At 44.8% G+C, this 24513-nt stretch overlaps 1 protein-coding gene across 10 annotated transcripts in view; it reads left to right on the forward strand.

Annotated features, from left to right (window-relative positions):
• LOC115123979 (receptor-type tyrosine-protein phosphatase mu-like) overlaps positions 1-24513 on the forward strand; it is a 399895-nt gene that overhangs the window by 120041 nt on the left and 255341 nt on the right. For all 10 annotated transcript variants that reach the window (XM_065006960.1, XM_065006962.1, XM_065006965.1 and 7 more), the window contains exons 4-6: positions 272-350; positions 6829-6944; positions 18769-18943. In XM_065006960.1, coding sequence (XP_064863032.1) covers positions 272-350; positions 6829-6944; positions 18769-18943 — 370 coding nt within the window. The remainder of the gene's footprint in view (positions 1-271; positions 351-6828; positions 6945-18768; positions 18944-24513) is intronic.

Here is a 24513-nt window from a genome sequence, read left to right on the forward strand (position 1 = left end):
CAACATACAGTGAATGGAAGCACAGGAGCCATCTCGGTCTGTTTTCCGTCTCATGGATTGAATAATGGTGGCGACTCTCTCCAACCGATGCTCACACCCATCCAAAGCTTTTAAATCCACGATGGGGACTGTGTAGAGCGTTGGGAGGAAATGAGCCTTCTCTATGGCCAGTTTTCTAGATCACAGGAAATGCACTAGGGATGCTCTTTATGTTTGTGCCAACTACCAACCTCTCACCTCCCTCCCTCTCTTTCTCTCCTCCCCTCTGCAGATTGTCTTTGAGGCGGCGAGCACAGGACAACGAGGCCTACTGGCCATCAAGAGCATCGTCTTGCAAGGCCACCAGTGCAGTAAGTCTCCACTGCTACGCATGCACGCACACAATGAATGTGTTATGTAGTCAAGTCCCATAACTCACTAGGTTGTCACTCTTCAGCCCCCTCCCTCCCTAATCTCTCGCTCCTCACTAGTTATATTGCTGTCACCTACCGACCCATGTCTTTGCTATATAGTGAACTCCATATCGGTATTTTTCTGGGGAATAGATTTCCAGCCCGTCCTGTGACATGAATGAAGCCAGGATATACTACACAGCCCGTCATATTAAATGTGTTTCACTGAGACAAAGGCAAAAAGAGGGGAGGGGAGCAAGCTTCCTGTCATTCTCCTGCTCTCCAGGAAAGACTCCCTGAGACACAATCCTCCCCCAGATTTGTAAAGTTCTGTGTGAGTATGCTAGACTAATTGCCTCGGATAGAACTCACAGATCTGCTTAGCCAGGTGCCGAGGAAGACCCCTCTGCCGAGGAACAACCACTCCACAAGGAATGTGTGAGGATTCACTGCGTAGATCGGCCCTCACACCGCCGCTCACTGCGTAGATCGGCCCTCACACCGCCGCTCACTGCGTAGATCGGCCCTCACACCGCCGCTCACTGCGTAGATCGGCCCTCACACCGCCGCTCACTGCGTAGATCGGCCCTCACACCGCCGCTCACTGCGTAGATCGGCCCTCACACCGCCGCTCACTGCGTAGATCGGCCCTCACACCGCCGCTCACTGCGTAGATCGGCCCTCACACCGCCGCTCACTGCGTAGATCGGCCCTCACACCGCCGCTCACATGATGTTGAATGAAGATATAAACACGCGGAAACATCTCACATTTTTCTGCATCACATTTCAGTTTTATATAGTTGTTTTATTAACAGCGTCGCTGCGTAGAGTGGTGTGTGACTTTCCAAGGGCACTCAACAGATTACGTGTCAACAAAGAGAGGTACTTAGCCTCATGAGAACGTTGACTTCTTTTTGAGTTTGGCCCAGGTTCAGGCTTGTATCCCAGTTGAAGCAGGGCAATACCATTAGCCCTCCGCTCCAAAGATTAGGGGAGTGCTGAGCTGGGAGATATCAGGGCCGCCGTTACTTCACAAGAGCTTTTTTAATTGCCTACCACAGAGTTCCGTGGCGTGTACTATAGTGTACCTCATCTCAGATATCAGAATCAAGGTCGTCGCCCGCCACGGCCCGCCCGCTTCGAACACGGAGAGACAAGGGGGAGCTAATTAAAAAGTCCTTTACATAATTTGATTAGCATGGACTTTCATCCTTGCGTTAGTGAGGTGGTGATCCAACTTCCATTAGACATTTAGATTGACCCAGATACGTCAGCTTTGTTGTTAGTTCAGCTGCCTGACTAAGGGGACAACCCCCCCCTTATCTCACACACACACACACACACACACACACACACACACACACACACACACACACACACACACACACACACTGTATCAACAAGGCTACGAGGAAGCATGTTTTGTTCCCTGTAATGGGAATTTGAAGATTGGGAGAGGAGAGCAGTCATTGATAAAGTCTATCAAAATCAATCTAGTTTAATTACAAGTTGCAACAGACACCTCCAGCACAGAAGCAGAGAAAATGCCTAACTGGCTTTCTCTAAGCAGGCCGTTATATTCTAATCTCACAGCACCAATGTTCTGTTCTGTCAACAGATATGAATGCAATCCATAACATTCAGAAACAAGTTGTGGCCATCAACCCAGACACAAATGAGTGTCACAAATAGAACCCTGGACATCAGTTGTATTACAGAAAGGGAAACCTGTAAATGTGCAAAGTATTGGATAGTTGCTGTAAACTGAATATGAACTTTATTCATCTTAAATTTCCCCATTACACCTCCAAAAACACCGGGTGCTCTGAACACAGGGGCGGGACATTTGTTTATGTTTTCATCTCCCCCTCCCCCACCGCTTTCGTATTTCCCCATTACACCTCCAAAAACACTGGGTGCTCTGAACACAGGAACATTTGTTTGTTTTCATCTCCCCCCTCCCCCACTGCTTTCGCATTTCCCCATTACACCTTCAAAAACACCGGGTGCTCTGAACACAGGGACATTTGTTTATGTTTTGATCTCCCCCCTCCCCCACTGCTTTCGCATTTCCCCATTACACCTCCAAAAACACTGGGTGCTCTGAACACAGGGACATTTGTTTATGTTTTCATCTCCCCCCCCCCCACTGCTTTCGCATTTCCCGCTATTGTTGCGTCTGTGAAAACTTTCTTCTAATATCCTTGAACTCTGGAGAGATACGACAGGTTTAAACTTTCTTCTAATATCCTTGAACTCTGGAGAGATACGACAGGTTTAAACTTTCTTCTAATATCCTTGAACTCTGGAGAGATACGACAGGTTTAAACTTTCCCCGGCTTGAATATTTTCCCCACGGCTTATTTTCATGCCTCCTGACCTCCTCTCGCCACTGTAATATCCTGATTGAAAATGCTGTCCCAGAGACTCCTGGGAAGAAGGTAAAAAAAGATGTTTGATTGAATCTCGTCAGATTTCAGCCCGCGTGGCTCAAGCGATCAGACCAAGGTTAGGCCAACAGAGAAGAAATGTGATTTTTTTTTTTTTGTGGGATTAAAGGATAATAGGCTGTTTAGTTGAAAGGGGGATACTAGTCAGTTGTAACACTTAATGCATTCAACTGAAATGTGTCTTCCGCATTTAACCCAACCCCTCTGAATCAGAGAGGTGCGGGGGGCTGCCTTAATCGAGATCCACGTTTTGGTCACCCGTGGTTAACTGCCTTGCTCAGGGGCAGAATGACAGATTTCTATCTTGTAAGCTTGGGGATTCGATCCAGCAACCTTTCAGTTACTTGCCCAACTCTTTAACCACGTCCTTGTTTAGTATGACTTGCGGAAGATGCTATATACAGTTGAAGTCAGAAGTTTACGTATGTTTTTCAACCACTCCACAAATATCTTGTTAACAAACTATAGTTTTGGCAAGTCGGTTAGGACATCTACGTTGTGCATGACATTTGTAATTTTTCCAACAATTGTTTACAGGCAGATTATTTCACTTATAATTCACTGTATCACAATTCCAGTGGGTCAGAAGTTTACATACACTAAGTTGACTGTGCCTTTAAACAGACTGTGCCTTTAAATTCCAGAAAATGATGTCATGGCTTTAGAAGCTTCTGATAGGCTAATTGACATCTGAGTCAATCGGAAGTGTACCTGAGGATGTATTTCAAGTCCTACCATCAAACTCAGTCCCCCTTTGCTTGACATCATGGGTTAATCAAAAGAAATCAGCCAAGACCACAGAAAAAAATGGTAGACCTCCACAAGTCTGGTTCATCCTTGGGAGAAATTTCCAAATGCCTGAAGGTACCACATTCATCTGTACAAAAAATAGTATGCAAGTATAAACACTAGAGGTTGACCGATTTTATGATTTTTCAAACCGATACAGATTATTGGAGGACCAAAAAAAGCCGATACCGATTAATCGGACGATTTTTATTTATTTATTTGTAATAATGACAATTACAACAATACTGAATGAACACTTTTATTTTAACTTAATATAATACATCAATAAAATCCATTTAGCCTCGAATAAATAATGAAACATGTTCAATTTGGTTTAAATAATGCAAAAATAAAGTGTTGGAGAAGAAAGTAAATCTGCAATATGTGCTATTTAAAAAAGCTAATGTTTAAGTTCCTTGTTCAGAACATGAAAACATATGAAAGCTGGTGGTTCCTTTTAACATGAGTCTTCAATATTCCCAGGTAAGAAGTTTTAGGTTGTAGTTATTATAGGAATTATAGGACTATTTCTCTCTATACCATCTGTATTTCATATACCTATTGGATGTTCTTATAGGCACTTTAGTATTGCCAGTGTAACAGTGCTCACCCCGTTAACTAGCCAGCCATTTCACATCGGTTACACCAGCCTAATCTCAGGAGTTGAAAGGCTTGAAGACATAAACAGCTCAATGCTTGAAGTACAGCAAAGAGCTGCTGGCAAAATGCACAAAAGTGCTGTTTGAATGAATGCTTACGAGCCTGCTGCTGCCTACCACCGCTCAGTCAGACTGCTCTATCAAATATCAAACCATAGACTTAATTATAACATAATAACACACAGAAATACGAGCCTTTAGGTCATTAATATTGTAAAATACGGAAACTAATTTTGAAAACAAAACGTTTATTCTTTTCAGTGAAATACAGATCAGTTCCGTATTTTATCTAACGGGTGGCATCCATAAGTCTAAATATTCCTGTTACATTGCACAACCTTCAATGTTATGTCATTTTTACGTAAAATTCGGGCAAATTTGTTCGCAACGAGCCAGGCGGCCCAAACTGTTGCATATACCCTGACACTGTTGCACAGAACGCAAGAGAAGTGACACAATTTCCCTTCTAACCTGGATTTCTTTTAGCTAAATATGCAGGTTTAACAAAATATACTTCTGTGTATGGATTTTAAGAAAGGCATTGATGTTTAAGGTTAGGTACATTCGTGCAACGATTGTACTTTTTTCGAAAATGCGCTTTTGTTAAATCATCCCCCGTTTGGCAAAGTTGGCGGTCTTTGTTAGGAAGAAATAGTCTTCACACAGTTTTCAATGAGCCAGGTGGCCCAAACTACTGCATATACCCTGACTCTGTTGCACAGAACGCAAGAGAAGTGACACAATTTCCCTAGTTAAATGAAATTCATGTTAGCAGGCAATATTAACAAAATATGCAGGTTTTAAAATATGTACTTGTGTATTGATTTTAAGAAAGGTGTTGATGTTTATGGTTAGGTACACATTGGTGCAACGACAGTGCTTTTCTCGCGAATGCCCTTGTTAAATCACCCGTTTGGCGAAGTAGGCTGTGATTCAATGATAAATTAACAGGCACCGCATTGATTATATGCAACGCAGGACAAGCTAGTTAAACTAGTAATATCACCAACCATGTGTAGTTAACTAGTGATTATGTTAAGATTCATTGTTTTTTTACAAGATACGTTTAATGCTAGCTAGCACCTTAACTTGGCTCCTTGCTGCACTCACATAACAGGTAGTCAGCCTGCCACGCAGTCTCCTCGTGGAGTGCAATGTAATCGGCCATGATCGGTGTCCAAAAATGCTGATTACCGATTGTTATGAAAACTTGAAATTGGCCCTAATTAATCAGCCATTCTGATTAATCGGTCGACCTAAAAATAAACACCATGTGACCACGCGGCCGTCATACCGCTCAGGAAGGAGATGCGTTCTGTTTCCTAGAGATGAACGTACTTTGGTGAGAAAAGTGCAAATCAATCCCAGAACAACAGCAAAGGACCTTATGAAGATGCTGAAGGAAACGGGTACAAAATTATCTATATCCACAATAAAAACAAGTCCTATATCGACGTAACCAGAAAGGCCACTCGGCAAGGAAGAAGCCACGGCTCCAAAACTGCCATAAAAAAGCCAGACTACGGTTTGCAACTGCACGTGGGGACAAAGATCGTACTTTTTAGAGTATTGTCTGATGAAACAAAATGGAACTGTTTGGCAATAATGGCCATCGTTATGTTTGGAGGAATAATGGGGAGGCTTGCAAGCCGAAGAACACCATCCCAACCGTGAAGAACGGGGGTGGCAGCATCATGTTGTGGGGGTGCTTTGCTGCAGGAGGGACTAGTGCACTTCACAAAATAGATGGTATTGTGAGGAGGGAAAATTATGTGGATATATTGAAGCAACATCTCAAGACATCAGTCAGGAAGTTAAAGCTTGGTCGCACATGGGTCTTCCAAATGGACAATGACCCCAAGCATACTTCCAAAGTTGTGGCAAAATGGCTTAAGGACAACAAAGTCAAGTTATTGGAGTGGCCATCACAAAGTCCTGACTTCAATCCTATTGAAAATGTATGGGCAGAACTGAAAAAGCGTCTGCAAGCAAGGAGGCCTACAAACCTGACTCAGTTACACCAGCTCTGTCAGGAGGAATTGGCCGAAATTCACCCAACTTATTGTGGGAAGCTTGTGGAAGGCTACCCAAAACGTTTGACCCAAGTTAAACAATGTAAAGGCAATGCTACCAAAAAAAGCTGAAATAAATCATTCTCTCTACTATTTTTTCTGACATTTCACATTCCTAAAATAAAGTGGTGATCCTAACTGACCTAAAACGGGATTTTTTTTTTACTAGGATTAGATGTCAGGAATTGTGAAAAACTGAGTTTAAATGTATTTGCCTAAGATGTATGTAATCTTCCGACTTCAACTGTACATGCCCAGCCTATTGGATAGATTGAGAAATGGAAATCCTGAGGGGAAAAAAAGTATGAATTTACCCACTGTATGCTCAATATGAATGGAATGGAAATGTTAGACTGTAATTAAATTCAACTGATAGTGGATGAGACAATAATACATGAATATACTTTAATTAGAATGCTTCATATGGTCTAGGTTATTAATGTGTGTGTATATCTATTTTGCAGTGAGCACCCCACACTTCCTCCACATCAAAGGTGTGGAGGTCAACGCTAGGCAGACCGCCACCTTCCAGTGCACAGTCAACGGTCGACCACAAGACAGCCACAACCTCTGGTTACAGGCAAGTCAATTTTGACCTTAAACAGTCCTATGCGGTCATTTTAGATCCTTAATGCCACAGTGTTGGTGTCACATGAAGACAAACTACCATTACCAGACTCCTTGTGTATGGCACATCTTCTTGAACATTGGTTGACATCTGGACCTGAAATGAGAAACTCTGTGTTTTCCACCGTTCTCCATGACATTACTGTGGAGCGGAAGGATCCAGACCTCTACCTACCTAATGAGGGCCCTACTCTGAACAGACCTCTACCTACCTAATGAGGGCCCTACTCTGAACAGACCTCTACCTACCTAATGAGGGCCCTACTCTGAACAGACCTCTACCTACCTAATGAGGGCCCTACTCTGAACAGACCTCTACCTACCTAATGAGGGCCCTACTCTGAACAGATCTCTACCTACCTAATGAGGGCCCTACTCTGAACAGACCTCTACCTACCTAATGAGGGCCCTACTCTGAACAGACCTCTACCTACCTAATGAGGGCCCTACTCTGAACAGATCTCTATCTACCTAATGAGGGCCCTACTCTGAACAGACCTCTACCTACCTAATGTGCGCCCTACTCTGAACAGACCTCTACCTACCTAATGAGGGCCCTACTCTGAACAGACCTCTACCTACCTAATGAGGGCCCTACTCTGAACAGACCTCTACCTACCTAATGAGGGCCCTACTCTGAACAGATCTCTATCTACCTAATGAGGGCCCTACTCTGAACAGACCTCAACCTACCTAATGTGCGCCCTACTCTGAACAGACCTCTACCTACCTAATGAGGGCCCTACTCTGAACAGATCTCTATCTACCTAATGAGGGCCCTACTCTGAACAGACCTCTACCTACCTAATGAGGGCCCTACTCTGAACAGACCTCTACCTACCTAATGAGGGCCCTACTCTGAACAGATCTCTACATACCTAATGAGGGCCCTACTCTGAACAGACCTCTACCTACCTAATGAGGGCCCTACTCTGAACAGACCTCTACCTACCTAATGAGGGCCCTACTCTGAACAGACCTCTACCTACCTAATGAGGGCCCTACTCTGAACAGACCTCTACCTACCTAATGAGGGCCCTACTCTGAACAGACCTCTACCTACCTAATGAGGGCCCTACTCTGAACAGACCTCTACCTACCTAATGAGGGCCCTACTCTGAACAGACCTCTACCTACCTAATGAGGGCCCTACTCTGAACAGACCTCTACCTACCTAATGAGGGCCCTACTCTGAACAGACCTCTACCTACCTAATGAGGGCCCTACTCTGAACAGATCTCTACCTACCTAATGAGGGCCCTACTCTGAACAGACCTCTACCTACCTAATGAGGGCCCTACTCTGAACAGACCTCTACCTACCTAATGAGGGCCCTACTCTGAACAGACCTCTACCTAAACTACTGTTCAAAAGTTTGGGGTCACTTAGAAATGTCCTTGTTTTTGAAAGAAAAAAAAGAGAAAACAATTGTTCATTTTAAAATAACATCAAATTGATCAGAAATACAGTGTAGACGTTAATGCTGTAAATGACTATTGTAGCTGGAACCTGCAGATTTAAATAAAAATGGAATATCTACATAGGCATACAGAGGCAAATTATCAGCAACCATCACTCCTGTGATCCAATGGCACGTTGTGTTAGGTAATCAAAGTTTATAATTTTAAAAGGTTAATTGATCATTAGAAAACCCTTTTGCAATTATGTTAGCACAGCTGAAAACTGTTGTTCTGATTAAAGAAGCAATTAAACTGGCCTTTAAACTAGTTGAGTATCTGGAGCATCAGCATTTGTGGGTTCGATGACTGGCTCAAAATGGACAGAAACAAAGACTTTCTTCTGAAACTCGTCAGTCTATTCTTGAAAAACACCAGTCTCAATGTCAACAGTGAAGAGGCGACTCTGGGATGCTAGCCTTCTAGGCAGAGTTCCTCTGACCGGAGTCTGTGTTCTTTTACCCATCTCAATCTTTTATTTTTGTTGGCCAGTCTGCGATATGGCTTTTTATTTGCAACTCTGCCTAGAAGGCCAGCATCCCGGAGTCGCATTTTCACTGTTGACGTTGAGACGGGTGTTTTTCGGGTACTATTTAATGAAGCTGCTAGTTGAGGAGTCTGTTTCTCAAACTAGTGTGTGTTGCCTCACAGTCCCTGCTGTTCCATAAGGTTTTTTTTCTAGTTTTTTACTGCTTGCGTCAGTTACTGATGTGGAATAGAGTTCCATGTAGTCATGGCTCTATGTAGTACTGTGTGCCTCCCATAGTCTGTTCTGGACTTGGGGACTGTGAAGAGACCTCTGGTGGCATGTCTTGTGGGGTATGCATGGGTGCCGAGCTTTGTGCCAGTAGTTTAGACAGACAGCTCGGTGCATTCAACATGTCAATACCTCTCAATAATGAAAATAGTGATGAAGTCAATTTCTCCTCCACTTTCAGCCAGGAGAGGCCCTAATGCATATTGTTAATGTTTTCTCTATGTTTTCATCCAAGGGCCAGCCGTGCTGCCCTGTTCTGAGCCAATTGCAATATTCCTTAGTCCGTTTTTGTGGCACCTGACCACACGACTGAACAATAGTCAAGGTGCGACAAAATTAGGGCCTGTAGGACCTGCCTTGTTGATAGTGTTGTTAAAACAGAGCATCGCTTTATTATAGACAGACTTCTCCCCGTCTTAGCTACTACTGCATCAATATGTTTTGACCATGACAGTTTCCAATCTAGTGTTACTCCAAGCAGTTTAATCATCTCAACTTTCTCAATTTCCACCTTATTTATTACAATATTTAGTTGAGGTTTAGAGTTTAGTGAGTTCAGTGAGCTAAAATGCTTTTAGTTTTAGAAATATTTAGGGCTAACTTATTCTGAAACTAACTGCAGCTCTTTGTGGCGTGTTGCTGTCATTTCAGTCGCTGTAGTAGCTGACCTGTATAGCGTTGAGTCATCCGTATACATAGAAACTCTGGCTTTACTCAAAGTCAGTGGCATGTCATTAGTAAAAAAGTTCAAAAGCAAGGGGCCCAAACAGCTACTCTGGGGAATTCCTGATTCTAACTGGATTATATTTGATAGTCTAATATTAAAGAACACCCTCTGTGTTCTGTTAGACAAGAAACTCTTAATCCACATTATAGCAGGGGGTGTAAAGCCAAAACACATACATTTTTCCAGCAGCAGACTATGATCAATAATGTCAAAAGTTGCGCTGAAGTCTAATAAGACAGCCCCCACAATCTTTTTATCATCAATTTCTCTCAGCCAATCATCAGTCATTTGTGGAAGTGCTGTGCTTGTTGAGTGTCCTTCCAAGAATGTTGAAATTCTGTTGTAAATTTTCTTGTCATCTGCCTATCACTGTGTTATCTGTAGGTTGACAGTGTGTGAGGTAGATCAGTGTGCTATCGGTAGGTTGACAGTAAATGAGGTAATCGCTCCTCTTAACAAATTCCTTTCATCCTCGTTAATGCCGGAGATGAAACACTTGCATTAAGGAAATCCCCCCCGGTGACAGTAATGAAGAAATATTCCTGACAAACAAATGGCCCCCCATCTGGTATGGGTGTGTGTGTGTTTGGTTTTGTCGGCGTGTGTGTGGTGACAGCTGTGAGGAAGCCGGGGTACAGAGAGAACACACAGCGTGGCGCTTGCTGACAGGATTCTCTGTCCCTCTCGCTCTTCAAACAGACCAGCAGACGAACACAAACATACACACAGCCTGCTGACACAACACTCCTGGTATTGAAGTTGTATTTGACCCCCTCTTCCAATTTCATGCACCAAAAGAAAACAGCAGGAGGATATCTCCCCTAACATAAACAACAGGAGGTTATCTCCCCTAACATAAACAACAGGAGGTTATCTCCCCTAACATAAACAACAGGAGGTTATCTCCCCTAACATAAACATCAGGAGGATATGTCCCCTAACATAAACAACAGGAGGTTATCTCCCCCAACATAAACAACAGGAGGTTATCTCCCCCAACATAAACAACAGGAGGATATCTCCCCTAACATAAACAACAGGAGGATATCTCCCCTAACATAAACAGCATGAGGTTATCTCCCCCAACATAAACAACAGGAGGTTATCTCCCCCAACATAAACAGCAGGAGGATATCTCCCCTAACATAAACATCAGGAGGATATCTCCCCTAACATAAACATCGGGAGGATATCTCCCCTAACATAAACATCGGGAGGATATCTCCCCTAACATAAACATCGGGAGGATATCTCCCCTAACATAAACACCGGGAGGATATCTCCCCTAACATAAACACCGGGAGGATATCTCCCCTAACATAAACACCGGGAGGATATCTCCCCTAACATAAACACCGGGAGGATATCTCCCCTAACATAAACACCGGGAGGATATCTCCCCTAACATAAACATCGGGAGGATATCTCCCCTAACATAAACATCGGGAGGATATCTCCCCTAACATAAACATCGGGAGGATATCTCCCCTAACATAAACATCGGGAGGATATCTCCCCTAACATAAACAGCGGGAGGATATCTCCCCTAACATAAACAGCGGGAGGATATCTCCCCTAACATAAACAGCGGGAGGATATCTCCCCTAACATAAACAGCGGGAGGATATCTCCCCTAACATGATGGCCAGTGCTCTGTCTGGTCTGTTGTTCTCTCTCCCATCTAAAGTATTGGACCGTCAGCGGTTCAGTTTGACCGCTCTGTGACCGTCTGCACCGATGCTGTTCCCCAGGTGGACTAGACTAGCGTTGCCTGCCAGGCAGCCACGTACTCCTCTCCTATTCATAAACCGACCAGCGGAATGTGGAAACCTGCTGGTTAGCCCAATGGTGTTAGACCCTATAGCCTGCAGGCACTCTTCAATAGGTCTCAGCTCATGTGTTTACAATGTACTGCTTCAATCTGCAGTACATTCTACTGTACCCTAGTCTACACCATGCTGGCAGTGTTGACTTCATAAACAAAGATTGACAAGAGTCACTGCAGACGACTCAATTTGTCAAATGAGGGGAACCAGTTTGGATGGGGAATGTGTTTGTCGCAACACTCCTAATTTACAGTTGAAGTCGGAAGTTCCATACACTTAGGTTGGAGACATTAAAACTCTTTTTTTCAACCACTCCACAAATGTCTTGTTAACAAACTATAGTTTTAGCAAGTCTGTTAGGACATCTACTTTGTGCATGACACAAGTCATTTTTCCAACAATTGTTTAAAGACAGATTATTTCACTTATAATTCACTGTATCACAATTCCAGTGGGTCAGAAGTTTACATACACTAAGTTGACTGTGCCTTTAAACAGCTTGGAAAATGCATGGCTTTAGAAGCTTCTGATAGCCTAATTGACATAATTTGAGTCATTTGGAGGTGTACCTGTGGATAGAAATCAAGGCCTACTTTCAAACTCAGTGCCTCTTTGCGTGATATAATGGGAAAATCAAAAGAAATCAGCCAAGACCTCAGAAAAAAATGTAGACCTCCACAAGTCTGGTTCATCCTTTGGAGGTACATTTACATTTACATTTAAGTCATTTAGCAGACGCTCTTATCCAGAGCGACTTACAAATTGGTGCTTTCACCTTATGACATCCAGTGGAACAGCCACTTTACAATAGTGCATCTAGGTCTTTTAAGGGGGGGGGGGTGAGAAGGATTACTTTATCCTATCCTAGGTATTCCTTAACCTGTTGCCTCTACTTGGGACGCTTGCGTCCCAACTAGAGCTCTGGAAATGCAAATGCGCTACGCTAAATGCTAATAGTATTAGTTAAAACTCAAAAGTTCATTAAAATACACATGCAGGGTATCAAATTAAAGCTACACTCGTTGTGAATCCAGGCAACAAGTCCGATTTTTAAAATGCTTTTCGGCGACAGCATGAGAAGCTATTATCTGATAGCATGCACCAATACACTACAACAGAAAAGCACAGCAGGGGACGTAAACAAAATAATTAGCATTTCGGCGTTACACAAACCGCACAATAAAATAGAAAACAGTCATTACCTTTCACCATCTTCTTTGTTGGCACTCCTAGATGTCCCATAAACACTATTGGGTCTTTATTTCGATTAAATCGGGCCATATAAAGCCAAGATATCGTTATATGTAGACTGTGTGATAAACGAAAAAAACAGCGATTTCACAACGTAACGTCATTTTTTTAAATTCAAAAAGTAGACGATAAACTTTCACAAAACACTTCGAAATACGTTTGTAATGCTACTTTAGGTATTAGTAAACGTTAATAAGCGATAAAAATCATCCGTAGGCGATGTAAATATCATTAGCTATCGTCTTGGAAAAAATTTCAGGAGAGAGCTCTTCCGGAATGATCTGGGCGGAGACCGGAGGTAAGCGGTGCCCCTCTTTCGGTTCAACCAAGAATCAAAGATGATTAAATTCACAAGACTCTCGACAACACGGGGATGCTGTGGGAGTTGAATGCTCGGTCTTATCTAATTCGGCTCACTGTTAACAATTGCTGGAAGTGGCGCAAGGATATTTATTTCCATTTTCTGTGATCAGGTTTTCCTGTGCTTTCCGATGTAACGCACGTTATGTAATAGCCACAGTCGTGATTTAACCAGTTTTAAAAACGTCCGAGGGTTTCCTATCCACACATTCTAACCATATGAACGTACTATATTCCTGGCATGAGTAGCAGGGCGCTGAAATGTTGCGCGATTTTTAACAAAATGTTCAAAAAAGTAGAGGGTCGACTGAAGAGGTTAAAGAGGTGGGGTTTCAGGTGTCTCCGGAAGGTGGTGATTGACTCCGCTGTCCTGGCGTCGTGAGGGAGTTTGTTCCACCATTGGGGGGCCAGAGCAGCGAACAGTTTTGACTGGGCTGAGCGGGAACTGTACTTCCTCAGTGGTAGGGAGGCGAGCAGGCCAGAGGGGGATGAACGCAGTGCCCTTGTTTGGGTGTAGGGCCTGATCAGAGCCTGGAGGTACTGAGGTGCCGTTCCCCTCACAGCTCCGTAGGCAAGCACCATGGTCTTGTAGCGGATGCGAGCTTCAACTGGAAGCCAGTGGAGAGAGCGGAGGAGCGGGGTGACGTGAGAGAACTTGGGAAGGTTGAACACCAGACGGGCTGCGGCGTTCTGGATGAGTTGTAGGGGTTTAATGGCACAGGCAGGGAGCCCAGCCAACAGCGAGTTGCAGTAATCCAGACGGGAGATGACAAGTGCCTGGATTAGGACCTGTGCCGCTTCCTGTGTGAGGCAGGGTCGTACTCTGCGGATGTTGTAGAGCATGAACCTACAGGAACGGGCCACCGCCTTGATGTTAGTTGAGAACGACAGGGTGTTGTCCAGGATCACGCCAAGGTTCTTAGCGCTCTGGGAGGAGGACACAATGGAGTTGTCAACCGTGATGGCGAGATCATGGAACGGGCAGTCCTTCCCCGGGAGGAAGAGCAGCTCCGTCTTGCCGAGGTTCAGCTTGAGGTGGTGATCCGTCATCCACACTGATATGTCTGCCAGACATGCAGAGATGCGATTCGCCACCTGGTCATCAGAAGGGGGAAAGGAGAAGATTAATTGTGTGTCGTCTGCATAGCAATGATAGGAGAGACCATGTGAGGTTATGACAGAGCCAAGTGACTTGGTGTATAGCGAGAATAGGAGAGGGCCTAGAACAGAGCCCTGGGGGACACCAGTGGTGAGAGCACGTGGTGTGGAGACGGATTCTCGCCACGCCACCTGGTAGGAGCGACCTGTCAGGTAGGACGCAATCCAAGCGTGGGCCGCGCCGGAGATGCCCAACTCGGAGAGGGTGGAGAGGAGGATCTGATGGTTCACAGTATCGAAGGCAGCCGATAGGTCTAGAAGGATGAGAGCAGAGGAGAGAGAGTTAGCTTTAGCAGTGCGGAGCGCCTCCGTGATACAGAGAAGAGCAGTCTCAGTTGAATGACTAGTCTTGAAACCTGACTGATTTGGATCAAGAAGGTCATTCTGAGAGAGATAGCGGGAGAGCTGGCCAAGGACGGCACGTTCAAGAGTTTTGGAGAGAAAAGAAAGAAGGGATACTGGTCTGTAGTTGTTGACATCGGAGGGATCGAGTGTAGGTTTTTTCAGAAGGGGTGCAACTCTCGCTCTCTTGAAGACGGAAGGGACGTAGCCAGCGGTCAGGGATGAGTTGATGAGCGAGGTGAGGTAAGGGAGAAGGTCTCCGGAAATGGTCTGGAGAAGAGAGGAGGGGATAGGGTCAAGCGGGCAGGTTGTTGGGCGGCCGGCCGTCACAAGACGCGAGATGTCATCTGGAGAGAGAGAGGGAGAAAGAGGTCAGAGCACAGGGTAGGGCAGTGTGAGCAGAACCAGCGGTGTCGTTTGACTTAGCAAACGAGGATCGGATGTCGTCGACCTTCTTTTCAAAATGGTTGACGAAGTCATCTGCAGAGAGGGAGGAGGGGGAGGGGGAGGAGGATTCAAGAGGGAGGAGAAGGTGGCAAAGAGCTTCCTAGGGTTAGAGGCAGATGCTTGGAATTTAGAGTGGTAGAAAGTGGCTTTAGCAGCAGAGACAGAGGAGGAAAATGTAGAGAGGAGGGAGTGAAAGGATGCCAGGTCCGCAGGGAGGCGAGTTTTCCTCCATTTCCGCTCGGCTGCCCGGAGCCCTTTTCTGTGAGCTCGCAATGAGTCGTCGAGCCACGGAGCGGGAGGGGAGGACCGAGCCGGCCTGGAGGATAGGGGACATAGAGAGTCAAAGGATGCAGAAAGGGAGGAGAGGAGGGTTGAGGAGGCAGAATCAGGAGATAGGTTGGAGAAGGTTTGAGCAGAGGGAAGAGATGATAGGATGGAAGAGGAGAGAGTAGCGGGGGAGAGAGAGCGAAGGTTGGGACGGCGCGATACCATCCGAGTAGGGGCAGTGTGGGAAGTGTTGGATGAGAGCGAGAGGGAAAAGGATACAAGGTAGTGGTCGGAGACTTGGAGGAGTTGCAATGAGGTTAGTGGAAGAACAGCATCAAGTAAAGATGAGGTCGAGCGTATTGCCTGCCTTGTGAGTAGGGGGGAAGGTGAGAGGGTGAGGTCAAAAGAGGAGAGGAGTGGAAAGAAGGAGGCAGAGAGGAATGAGTCAAAGGTAGACGTGGGGAGGTTAAAGTCGCCCAGAACTGTGAGAGGTGAGCCGTCCTCAGGAAAGGAGCTTATCAAGGCATCAAGCTCATTGATGAACTCTCCGAGGGAACCTGGAGGGCGATAAATGATAAGGATGTTAAGCTTGAAAGGGCTGGTAACTGTGACAGCATGGAATTCAAAGGAGGCGATAGACAGATGGGTAAGGGGAGAAAGAGAGAATGACCACTTGGGAGAGATGAGGATCCCGGTGCCACCACCCCGCTGACCAGAAGCTCTCGGGGTGTGCGAGAGCACGTGGGCGGACGAAGAGAGAGCAGTAGGAGTAGCGGTGTTGTCTGTGGTGATCCATGTTTCCGTCAGAGCCAAGAAGTCGAGGGACTGGAGGGAGGCATAGGCTGAGATGAACTCTGCCTTGTTGGCCGCAGATCGGCAGTTCCAGAGGCTACCGGAGACCTGGAACTCCACGTGGGTCGTGCGCGCTGGGACCACCAGATTAGGGTGGCTGCGGCCATGCGGTGTGGAGCGTTTGTATGGTCTGTGCAGAGAGGAGAGAACAGGGATAGACAGACACATAGTTGACAGGCTAGAGAAGAGGCTACGCTAATGCAGAGGAGATTGGAATGACAAGTGGACTACACGTCTCGAATGTTCAGAAAGTTAAGCTTACGTAGCAAGAATCTAATTGACTAAAATGATTAAAATGATACAGTACTGCTGAGGTAGGCTAGCTGCGTTGTTGACACTACCCAAATCAAGTCGTTCCGTTGAGTGTGAAGTTTCTACAATGCTGCTATTCGGGGGCTATCTAGCAGTGTTGGTTACGTTACGTTGCGTTAGGAGAACGACAATAGCTGGCTAGCTAACCTAGAAAATCGCTCTAGACTACACAATTATCTTTGAAACAAAGACGGCTATGTAGCTAGCTATGTAGCTAGCTACGATCAAACAAATCACACCGTTGGGACTGTAATGAAATGAAATGAAAATGTGATACTACCTGTGGAGCGAAGCGGAATGCGACCGGAATGCGAAAGTTCTATTCAGTAGACGTTAGCTGGCTGTTGGCTAGCTAGGAGTGTCTCCTACGTTAAGGACGACAAAATAGCTGGCTAGCTAACCTCGGTAAATTAAGATAATCACTCTAAGACTACACACTCTAAACTACACAATTATCTTGGTTACGAAGACAGCAAAGACAACTATGTAGCTAGCTAATACTACACTAATCAAGTCGTTCAGTTGAGTGTGATAGTTACTACAGTGCTACGGTAGACGGTGAACGTGTTGGGCAGATAGGAGGACGACGAAATACGATAATTACGCAATTATCTTTGATACAACGACGGCTATGTAGCTAGCTAAGAAGAAATTGCTAAGATTAGACAAATCAGACCGTTGTACTATAATGAAATGTAATGAAATGTAATGAAAAAGTTATACAACCTGCAGACCGAAGGAGACCGAAGCGCGGATGCGACCGGCTCGCTACACCAAATCAATCCCAGAACTACTCAAGCACACCAAAAAGAAGAAGAGACTTGGGCCAAGAAACACGAGCTACAACGTTCATCTGGAGAAACAATAGTATGCAAGTATAAACACCATGTGACCATGCAGCCGTCATACCGCTCAGGAAGGAGATGCGGTTCTGTCTCCTAAAGATGAATGTACTTTGGTGCAAAAAGTGCAAATCAATCCCAGAACAACAGCAAAAGGACCTTGTGAAGATGCTGGATGAAACAGGTGCAAAAGTATCTATATCCACAGTAAAACGAGTCCTATATCGACACAACCTGAAAGGCCGCTCGGCAAGGAAGAAGCCAATCCTCCAAACTGCCATAAAAATAGCCAGACTACGGTTTGCAACTGTACATGGGGACAAAGATCATACTTTTTGGAGAAATGTCTGATGAAACAAAAATAGAACTGTTTGGCCATAATGACCATCGTTATGTTTGGAGGAAAAATGGGGAGGCTTGCAAGCCGAAGAACACCATCCCAACCATGAAGCATGGGGGTGGCAGCATCATTTTGTGAGGGTGCTTTGCTGCAGGAGGGACTGGTGCACTTCACAAAATAGATGGCATCATGAAGGGGGGAAAAGTATGTGGATATATTGAAGTAACATCTCAAGACATCAGTTGGGAAATTAAAGCTTGGTTGCAAATGGGTCTTCCAAATGGACAATGACCCCAAGCATACTTCCAAAGTTATGGCTTAAGGACAACAAAGTAAATGTATTGGAGTGGCCATCACAATGTCCTGACCTCAATCCTATAGACAATTTGTGGGCAGAACTGATAAAGCGTGTGCAAGCAAGGAGGCCTGCACACCTGACTCAGTTACACCAGCTCTGTCAGGAGGAATGGGCCAAAATTCACCTAAGGTATTGTGGGAAGCTTGTGGAAGGCTACCTGAAACCTTTGACCCAAGTTAAACAATGTAAAGGCAATGCTACCAAATACTAATTGAGTGTATGTAAACTTCTGACCCACTGGGAATGTGATGAAAGAAATTAAAGCTGAAATAAATCATTCTCTCTACTATTATTCTGACATTTCACATTCTTCTAATAAAGTGGTGATCCTAACTGACCTAAAACAGGGAACTTTTACTATGATTAAATGTCAGGAATTGTGAAAAACTGAGTTTAAATGTAGTTGGCTAAGGTGTATGTAAACTTCCGACTTCAACTGTACATTTACATGATTGTGTGTTGCTGTGTATTTTCCTACCAGGGTATCGGAGGGAGACGGGCCCCGATGAGAGAGACCAAGCCGGTGAACTCCCGCCGCTACACCGCCACGTTTGACGTGGAGAACACCACTAAGGGAGACTCTGGACGCTTCCGCTGCATCGTCCACTCAGACAAGGGCGTGGGCGTGTCCAGTTATGCCGACCTGACCGTCAAACGTAAGTCACGTTCTGCTTGTGCCTCCTATATTGACTTGCCAAAAAGACCGGTAAAGTTAGGTGCCACAAATAGGTGCTACGTCAGGGACTACTGTACAGTATACTGTTCATGGTAGTGTTATCCCTATGCATACAGTATACTGTTCATGTTAGTGTTATCCCTATGCATACAGTATACTGTTCATGGTAGTGTTATCCCTATGCATACAGTATACTGTTCATGGTAGTGTTATCCCTATGCATACAGTATACTGTTCGTGGTAGTGTTATCCCTATGCATACAGTATACTGTTCATGGTAGTGTTATCCCTATGCATACAGTATACTGTTCATGGTAGTGTTATCCCTATGCATACAGTATACTGTTCATGGTAGTGTTATCCCTATGCATACAGTATACTGTTCATGGTAGTGTTATCCCTATGCATACAGTATACTGTTCATGGTAGTGTTATCCCTATGCATACAGTATACTGTTCATGGTAGTGTTATCCCTATGCATACAGTATACTGTTCATGGTAGTGTTATCCCTATGCATACAGTATACTGTTCATGTTAGTGCTATCCCTATGCATACAGTATACTGTTCATGTTAGTGTTATCCCTATGCATACAGTATACTGTTCATGTTAGTGTTATCCCTATGCATACAGTATACTGTTCATGGTAGTGTTATCCCTATGCATACAGTATACTGTTCCCTATGCATACAGTAGTTCATTATCCCTATGCATACAGTATACTGTTCATGGTAGTGTTATCCCTATGCATACAGTATACTGTTCATGTTAGTGTTATCCCTATGCATACAGTATACTGTTCATGGTAGTGTTATCCCTATGCATACAGTATACTGTTCATGGTAGTGTTATCCCTATGCATACAGTATACTGTTCATGGTAGTGTTATCCCTATGCATACAGTATACTGTTCATGGTAGTGTTATCCCTATGCATACAGTATACTGTTCATGGTAGTGTTATCCCTATGCATACAGTATACTGGTAGTGTTATCCCTATGCATACAGTATACTGTTCATGTTAGTGTTATCACTATGCATACAGTATACTGGTAGTGTTATCCCTATGCATACAGTATACTGTTCATGTTAGTGTTATCCCTATGCATACAGTATACTGTTCATGGTAGTGTTATCCCTATGCATACAGTATACTGTTCATGGTAGTGTTATCCCTATGCATACAGTATACTGTTCATGGTAGTGTTATCCCTATGCATACAGTATACTGTTCATGGTAGTGTTATCCCTATGCATACAGTATACTGTTCATGGTAGTGTTATCCCTATGCATACAGTATACTGTTCATGGTAGTGTTATCCCTATGCATACAGTATACTGTTCATGGTAGTGTTATCCCTATGCATACAGTATACTGTTCATGTTAGTGCTATCCCTATGCATACAGTATACTGTTCATGTTAGTGTTATCCCTATGCATACAGTATACTGTTCATGGTAGTGTTATCCCTATGCATACAGTATACTGTTCATGGTAGTGTTATCCCTATGCATACAGTATACTGTTCATGTTAGTGTTATCCCTATGCATACAGTATACTGTTCATGGTAGTGTTATCCCTATGCATACAGTATACTGTTCATGGTAGTGTTATCCCTATGCATACAGTATACTGGTAGTGTTATCCCTATGCATACAGTATACTGTTCATGTTAGTGTTATCACTATGCATACAGTATACTGGTAGTGTTATCCCTATGCATACAGTATACTGTTCATGGTAGTGTTATCCCTATGCATACAGTATCTCTATTTAAGAGTGAAAGAGTTATGAAATAACATTTCACTTGGACTTTTAATCAACTATAATAGATATTTAATTTAGTTAATTTCTTCAACCCGTCACAAACAAGTCTGTCATTTTATTGTATAATTTCCAATGTCAAGGCCAAGAGTGGGCCTCTCTCTCTCTCTCCAATCTCCATAGCTCAGGTTCAGCCTTAGTGATTGGCCTCTATTGTACTCTAAATGTCTCTCTTAGGAAGTTCAGTGTGAGGGATAGCTATAATCCTGGCCTGCCAGATAGAGACCTGTCAATCACTCTCAAATAGACCTGCGCGTTTCCACCAGCACACTCTGTCTCTATGTGCAGCAGGCGCCAGCAGCGGCTCTCACTGACAATGTGTCGGAGGAGGAGGAGGAGGAGGAGGAGGTGTGTGTGTGTGTGTGTGTGTGCATGTTGTACTGTTTATTAGGTACACCACCCCGTTCATGAAAATGGTTCGCTCCTATAGACTATATAAAACAGGCATCGAGGCATTGAGTTACTGTTCGATTGAACGTTAGGATGGGCAAAACAAGTGACCTAAGCAACTTTGAGCATGGTGTGATCATCCATGCCAGGTGCTTCGTTTCCAGTATCTCAGAAACAGCTACGTGCCTCTCGCACGACGTGTGTAGGGTTTACCTAGAATGACGCGACAAACAAAAAACATCCAGTCAGCGGCAGTCCTGAAGGGGGAAAAACACCTTGTTGACGAAAGGTCGAAGGACAATGGCAAGAATCGTGCAAGCTAACAGGCAGGCCACAAACAGTGAAATAATGGTGCAGTACAACAGTGGTGTGGAGGACGGCTTCTCGGGAAACACAACTTGTCAGTCCTTTCCACAAATGGGCTATTGCAGCAAACAACCACACTAGGTTCCACTCGTATCAGCTAAAAACAAGAAGTGGCTCCAGTGGGTACACTATCATCAACACTGGAGAATTGAGGATTGGAAAACCATTGCCTGGTCCGGCAAATCCCGGTTCCTGTTGCGTCATGCTGATGGCAGAGACATTTGGCGTGAGCAGCATGAGTCTATATACCCATCCTGCCTGGTAATGGTGTGGGGAATGTTTTCCTGGCACACGTTAGCTCCCTTGATTGGTCCCTTGATAACAATTGAGCAACGTTTCCATGCCCCGAAGAATTCAGGCTATTCTGGAGGCAAAGGGGAGGTCCGACCCGGTACTAGATGGGTGTACCTAATAAACTGGCCTCTGAGTTTGTCAGACATGTCGATGCAAATGATCCCTGGCGTGTTGGTTGCCATAGTAAATCCCCCTCCACTTGGTTGTGTAGAGGAACGATGTACGACGGCTGCCTCTTTTACCATGTCAAATTATGCTTCATTATTTTAAACGCCGTTACCAAAGACTCCCGTTCTTCTCACTTCCCTGATTGGGGATGTATTATAACAGCAACAACCAGTTCCCTTTTCAATTGAGTTGTCTACATTTTTTCATCCCGGCCGTTTGTCCCCCTCTCACTGATCTAATATTTAATTTCGGAAACTTTTCATATTCACATCATTTTTATGAATTTGCCAACACCGACTCTGCTGTGGCTCGTTTTTACCACTTGTTTTATTCCATCCAATTTATGAGGCAGTGTTTCGTCTAGTGAAGACGTGTGGTGGCTTTGTCAGCAGAGTGCACAGCTCTTCTCTGAGTTGGTGACCCTACTGGTCCTGTTTTCACACAGTCAGAGTAGGAGTGCTGATATAGGATCAGTTTAGCCTTTTAGATCATAATGAATAGGATTATATGGAGGGGGCTGATCCCATATCTACAGGGGCGGGGGGCTGATCCCATATCTACAAGAGGGGGGGGGCGGGCTGATCCCATATCTACAGGGGGTGGGCTGATCCCAGATCGATGGGGGGGAGCTGATCCCAGATCTATGGACGGGGTCAGGGCCGGGGGCTGATCCCAGGTCTAGTACCAGGGATACTGACCCAAGAACGGTCTTTAAAGTCCCAATGCAGCCGTTTTTAGGCAACAATTAAGTACCTTACTATAATAGATTTTCATTCAAATGGGCAAAAATAGCTTTTTACCAAAACACCATTTCCCAAGCAAGAATTTAGCTAGGACTGTCTGGGAGTGGTTTGAGTAGGAAGGGAAACTGAAAACGAGCTGTTATTGGCAGAGAGGTTTGTAACTCTCTTTGCCGTTGGTCTAGTAACCAAATTACCGCATGGTGATGTCACCATGGAAATCCGACACTCCTGCCCATACAAACCTGCTGATTAGAAGGTCCTCTGTAGATTGTATTTTCAACCAGTAACTATCAGGAAACAACACTGATGAAATGTTTTCACACTTCTACAGTGTTGGTTTCATCAGCTGTTGTACAATATGATATTAAACACAGGGAAAACTGAATGTTGACTGCACTGGGCCTTTAACCCTGCTGTGGTCATATAGGCTGACCTGAGGCATGTAGAAGAATGGCTGGGGTTCTAAATGATTCATGTTGTACAGTTTAACCCCCACATGGCCCAACAGGTCCCAGAGAGGGACATTACTATACCACTACTGCCAGTTAGATGATATATTATTCACCTGGAACGCTACCTACTGCACAGGTGTATGTTGCGGGGCAGCAGGGTAGCCTAGTGGTTAGAGCATTGGACTAGTAAGGCTGCAAGTTCAAACCCCCGAGCTGACAAGGTACAAATCTGTCGTTCTGCCCCTGAACAGGCAGTTAACCCACTGTTCCTAGGCCGTCATTGAAAATAAGAATTTGTTTTTAACTGACTTGCCTAGTTAAATAAAGGTAAAATAAAAAAATGTTAACCCTTTAGAGAATGGTTTAGATTTGCACTTTCGGTTTTGGACATTGATCCTTTTACTTTTTGTTTGCATTGAATGTCACTTTTTGCTCTGACTTTGGATGTAGTTCAAGGTATTGAGTCTCTTTAGATGACCTCTTTGTCAGAGCTTGGCCAGCTAGGTCACAAGGGAGGGCTTGGCATCCATCTCAGAACACTGTGCCTTAGCCATACCTAATGTGCCTGTATCAGTAGCTTAGGCATACACTGCACCCCTAGAATGAACAAAAGCTCCCTTTCTGAACAGACCTGACCTCCATATTGCACCATTTAGAAGCACTATCATTGCCTGGAGTTATAACTACTGTTTGTGAATCTCACAGGCTTATTAGCGTACCATGTGTAACAGTATAGCTTCCGTCCCTCTCCTTGCCCCTACCTGGGCTCGAACTAGGGACCCTCTGCACACATTGACAACAGCCACCCACGAAGCATCGTTACCCATCGCTCCACAAAAGCCGTGGCCCTTGCAGAGTAGGGGGAACAACTACTTCAAGGTCTCAGAGCAAGTGACGTCACCGATTGAAACGCTGTTAGCGCACACCCCGCTAACTAACTGGCCATTTTACTTCGGTTACACTCACCCCCCTTTTGACCTCCTCCTTTTCCGCAGCAACCAGTGATCCGGGTCAACAGCATCAATGCAGCAGTATAGCTTCCGTCCCTCTCCTCGCCCCGACCTGGGCGTGAACCAGGGACTCTCTGTACACATCAACAACTGCCTCCCGGGTGGTGCAGTGGTCTAAGGCACTGCATCGCAGTGCTAGCTGTGCCACCAGAGATTCTGGGTTCGAGCCCAGGCTCCATGTGGCGGTGCTCAATTGGCCCAGCGTCGTCTGGGTTAGGGAGGGTTTGGTCGGCAGGAATGTCCTTGTCTCCTCGCGCACTAGCGACTCCTGTGGAGGGCCGGGCACAGTGCACGCTGAC

The sequence above is a fragment of the Oncorhynchus nerka genome, linkage group LG22, assembly GCF_034236695.1.
Source record: "Oncorhynchus nerka isolate Pitt River linkage group LG22, Oner_Uvic_2.0, whole genome shotgun sequence".
Classification (NCBI taxonomy): Eukaryota; Metazoa; Chordata; class Actinopteri; order Salmoniformes; family Salmonidae; genus Oncorhynchus; species Oncorhynchus nerka.